We start from the raw sequence: 4,666 nt of genomic DNA, 5'->3' as shown, positions 1-4,666 counted from the left end.
AAATTACATAAGAATTACTATACAAGAATTATATATATATTATTTTCTATGTGTAAAAATATACAAATTTATATATAATGTCTAACAAATATGAATATTTTCAAACATAAATAATCATCATAATTTTAAATAGATTAGATCATCTTATATAAAACACACATAATCTTCTCATTAAAAATAATTCAAAAATATTTTTGAAACTATTTTAAAAAAATTATTTTAAATTTTTAATATTTATAAATAAAATTATATATTTAAAAATGATAAAACAATAAAAAATGATTATATATTCAAAAATGTAAAAGTATATAAAAAGTAATGAATTATAGTTTTAGACATATAATTTGGATTTAAAGTACAATAGATTTTTGCTAAGTATAACTATTTTGTTTTCTAGATTTTTTTATCACATAGATTTTGAAAATCACATAGATATGATATTTTGAAAGTTGAGTTTTATGAGTAAAAATGAATAAAATCCATCTCCCAATAACACTAGATTTAGTTAGAGTTAAAGAAACAATAATAACTAAACTTTTTGAATAACAAGGGATTTGAATGGATTTAAAAAAATTTTAAACCAATAACAATGGATTCTATCAAGATTTTTGAAATCTAATAACCAATAACAATAGAATCTCAAAATTTTCAAAGTTCACGAGAATTCATTTACCAATAACCTTTTTTTAACTGAAATAAATTCGGCACTTTTAAAGTGCTGCTAAAAATCTAGTTATATATTAGAATTCGCACTTATCAATAAATATTTGCTTAGTCTAAAAAGTAACAGTATCAGAATGTCATTGACCAAAATATTATTTACCAAAATAACCATTTGTTGACCAAAACAATTTTTTTGACCCCTTACAATAACCCCGAATATAAAAAGGGGGGAGATGTCTACTCCTTAAGAAACACATTCAAAACATAAAATTTCAAATGAATAAGAGAGAATATATGTTTTCAATTTTAGATTTTGTTTTAGTACTGTTCGTGATCGCTACCGTTGATGCCAGTGTTCCTGCAGGTGGAGGGTTCGATGAAAACTATGTTGTTACGTGGGGAAATGTCTTAAAACTCAACCAAGGAGAAGTCCAGCTCTCCATGGACAAAAGTGCAGGTTTATTAAATGATTTTTTTTCATTTTTCAATAGTGCCGTGGTAAAAGGATGTGGGTGCATATGTATTGATTTCGGTAGATATTCTATATATGGCACAATGTCGTCGATTTCAATTCAAACTTAATCTTCTAACATATTCTAAAATTAATATAACTGAGGTTTATATTTATCTCTTTCAAAATATTACAACACACATGTATCGATATAGACTAAGAAAATGATAATTTGTCATCTTTCTCGATTAAAATTATCAAGATGCATGTTAATGACAATAAAACTGAAAGAATGAAGAAAAACTAAGCATTTTAAATTACAAGTATGAAAAATCCTTCCAAATTTTTCTTTTTTTGATGTGCATATCCTGGTTTCAGAGTTTATAGTTTTTTTTCTTTTTGTCACTTTCTTACATTTTTGTATAATTTTTAAAACTGACTGTTTAGCTTATAATGCAAGAATTTGTCCTCATGATGTTATTTTGTATATCCAGTTCTTGGATATTTGAACTGTATTTATGCATCTCATCATGTTTAAGCAAATGTTAAGATTTCATGGTTTATGATACATCATGCAAGCTTTGGGGTTATATAGGGTTCGGTATTTCCTATTTAAATAGTTCACGTTGTTAAACTAGCTAGTATTGTAATTGTGATATAAAATATGGTTTAATATCTTAATTTATATTACAAACAGGTTCTGCTTTTGAGTCTAAACACAAGTTCGGATCAGGATTCTTTCAAATGAGAATCAAGTTGCCTCCAAAAGATACTGCTGGAGTTGTGACAGCTTTTTATGTACGTTCACGTTTTAATCTAGCTTTTTCATTACATTAATGTGAACTTTCAACATCGTGAATATGTTTCGATCAACATTTTGTGTATTGGTGTTAGTTGACTTCGAAGGGTGATACCCACGATGAGGTAGACTTCGAGTTCCTGGGGAATAGAGAAGGAAAACCGATACAAATTCAAACAAATGTCTTTAACAATGGTCAAGGAAATAGAGAACAAAAGTTTGTTCTTTGGTTCGATCCATCCACAGATTTCCACACTTATGGGATTCTCTGGAATCCTTATCAAATTGTGTATGTTTCTCTCTCTCTCTCCCTTTGTTCTATTTATATTTGTTTATTTTTTCACACAATTATCTAATGTGTGTTCAACCTTTCTGAATAGAAGAAACTTGAATACATACACGAGTAAATTTCAATATACTCAATCACGAAAGAGTACGACATCTTTTCTTTTAAAGCTTACGAACAAGAACATGAAGCAAATAAATTGAAAATTAATTAGCGAATATTAGACTTTGTTTTTTAACAGTTCTACAATATTGCTAAGTTTAAACCGTTTGGAAACTTTATTTTGTTTTTTCTAACATAGACGTTAGAACAACAACTTGAAACATTTAGCAATACAATTCACGTTTATATTTTCCATCACCATGATGATTTCATAATATACATTTTTTTGTTTCTCCTGATATGCTAGGTTTTACGTGGACAAAATTCCAATACGAATATTCAAAAATAACAAAAAATATGGCGTAGGATATCCATCAAAGCCGATGACAGTGATTGCTAGTCTGTGGAACGGTGAGGGATGGGCAACAGACGGTGGAAAGGCCAAAATTAATTGGTCATATGCTCCTTTTAAAGCCAATTTTCAAAGTTTTTCTGATTCTGGTTGTCACGCGGATGGTGGGAACATTAACGCGGAAGCATGTGGTTCAACAACCTACTACTGGAATACGATCCAATATAGTAGGTTAAGTGCAAATGAAACTACGGCATTCAAGAATGTGAGAGCGAAGTACGTGACATACGATTATTGTTCTGATAAGCGTAGGTTTCCTGTTCCTCCTACGGAATGTCGATTGAATCAGTGATGGGTATCTGAAAAAGATTATTAAAAAAAAGTATCAGACTAGTGCTTGCTATCTAATATATCTTTAGAATTTAAAATAATTTTCAATAAAAATGATATTACTAGTAATTATACATATTTATATTACATAGACAACTCATATATTCTTGATCTTAGTGAAGTCCTTAGACGTGTATAACGTTTTATTCTTGCCAAAAGCCATATAAAAATTCACTTGTAACGTTTTATTCTTGCCAAGAACGTATCAAAATTCACTCCTACTCTAGAATATGGGGATCCCCTAGAATATGTAATGTTTAAACAGTTTTTTTTTGCTAAGAATGCTAATATCATATTAATTATTGTTATTACAACATGTGTAATCTAATGTCTACCCTAGAATGGTAAAAAAAGTTTAAAAAACAAGCTAGAGTAAAGGGATGTAATAAACACAGATGATTACGTGACCCAAGAGAACACTACAAGAAATATCGGTATTAATAGCACCCGATAAACACTATTATACCGTTTTCATAGCGTTTCGAAGAACGCCGTGACAGCCGCAGCTATAATAGACCCCCCCCCCTAGCGTCCGTTTTTCGCGTGCTGTAACAATATACAGATATTATAGCGTTGGTTATGTGTTATATTATACCTATTTATAGCGATTTCTTTTTGCTATTTAAATATTTTATGTGGCACTTTTCGTGTGCCATAAAATATTTTGTTATGACATTTGTTTTTTGTCATGGAATACCTTTTTGTAACTCAGTTTTTTTTTGGATTTTTGAACATTTAATAGCAATTTTTTGTGCCATTGAATATTATAATACAGCGTTTTACTTGTGCTATGACGTTTATATTCTAGGTAATACTGAATAGCTAATATTTTAAACCGGTTTATAAATGATTTTGGTTTATATTAAAATTTTGGTTTACAATCGGTTTATAAATTAAACCAGATTACAAAAAATTTCGGTTTACAAACTAAACCAGTTTACATACAAACCAGGTTTAAAAACAAAATCTAAAAAAAACCCTAACTCCTTCCCTCCGCCTCCTCCGCACTTCCTCCCCCGCTCTACCTCCTCCGCCGCACAACCTCCATCTATGAAACCCAGTTTCCAAAAACATAACTTTAAGCCGCTACTCTCTCCTCCTTTCATGGTCGTCATAGCCGCCATCTCCATCACTACAGAGCTCCGACTTCGCCTCTTCTCTCTTCTCTCCGTCTCCTGATGTTCTTCATCTTCTGTTTATCCCTGGAACCCAGATTTCAAAACACAAACATAAAAAAGATTCAAACTTTCATGGGAAATCCTTTCCATCAGCTTTCTATACCAAAAACGGTGACAAAACCAGAATCAAAAGAGAGAGAGAGAGAGAGAGAGAGACTAGACGATATTCTAACTGAAACAAGGTGGAGAGGGAGACAGGAGACGTGTTTTTGTTTCTTGTTTCTGTGTCTCCGGAGAGGAGAGAGGGTAACGATGGATATGTGAGCAGAGGCATTGATGTGTTTTTGTGACGACGTAATGGTTCCAAAAGGAGCGTGGTGGTGAAGCTTATCAACGGTGGTTGGAGAGACAGAGGGGTTTCTTAGAAGAAGATGTGAGGAGCTCACCAGAGAAAAGAAGATTGCAGATGACCAGATATGAGAGATGAAGAGACGAGACATGAGAG

General features: G+C 31.3%; 1 protein-coding gene across 1 annotated transcript; it reads left to right on the top strand.

The window, feature by feature from the left end:
- The first annotated feature begins 1,817 nt into the window (after window positions 1–1,817).
- Window positions 1,818–3,019, top strand: LOC106334023 (xyloglucan endotransglucosylase/hydrolase protein 2-like). The gene is made up of 3 exons (XM_013772391.1): window positions 1,818–1,912; window positions 2,009–2,202; window positions 2,609–3,019. Exons 1-3 carry the CDS (start codon window positions 1,859–1,861, stop codon window positions 3,003–3,005), a joined length of 645 nt encoding a protein of 214 aa, XP_013627845.1. The 5' UTR covers window positions 1,818–1,858; the 3' UTR covers window positions 3,006–3,019.
- Window positions 3,020–4,666: the final 1,647 nt, after the last annotated feature.

This window comes from Brassica oleracea, chromosome C3 (genome assembly GCF_000695525.1).
Source record: "Brassica oleracea var. oleracea cultivar TO1000 chromosome C3, BOL, whole genome shotgun sequence".
Taxonomy (NCBI): Eukaryota; Viridiplantae; Streptophyta; class Magnoliopsida; order Brassicales; family Brassicaceae; genus Brassica; species Brassica oleracea.
The sequence above is the reverse complement of the archived record's forward strand: the minus strand, read 5'-3'. Positions and strand labels throughout refer to the sequence as shown.

Excerpts from the sequence above, each read along its gene's own strand:
- LOC106334023 (XM_013772391.1), top strand. The coding sequence starts at position 1,859 with ATGAGAATCAAGTTGCCTCCAAAAGATACTGCTGGAGTTGTGACAGCT. Across the intron at positions 1,913-2,008 it reads GAGTTGTGACAGCTTTTTAT|TTGACTTCGAAGGGTGATAC; the intron begins GTACGTTCACGT and ends TATTGGTGTTAG. Across the intron at positions 2,203-2,608 it reads TGGAATCCTTATCAAATTGT|GTTTTACGTGGACAAAATTC; the intron begins GTATGTTTCTCT and ends CTGATATGCTAG.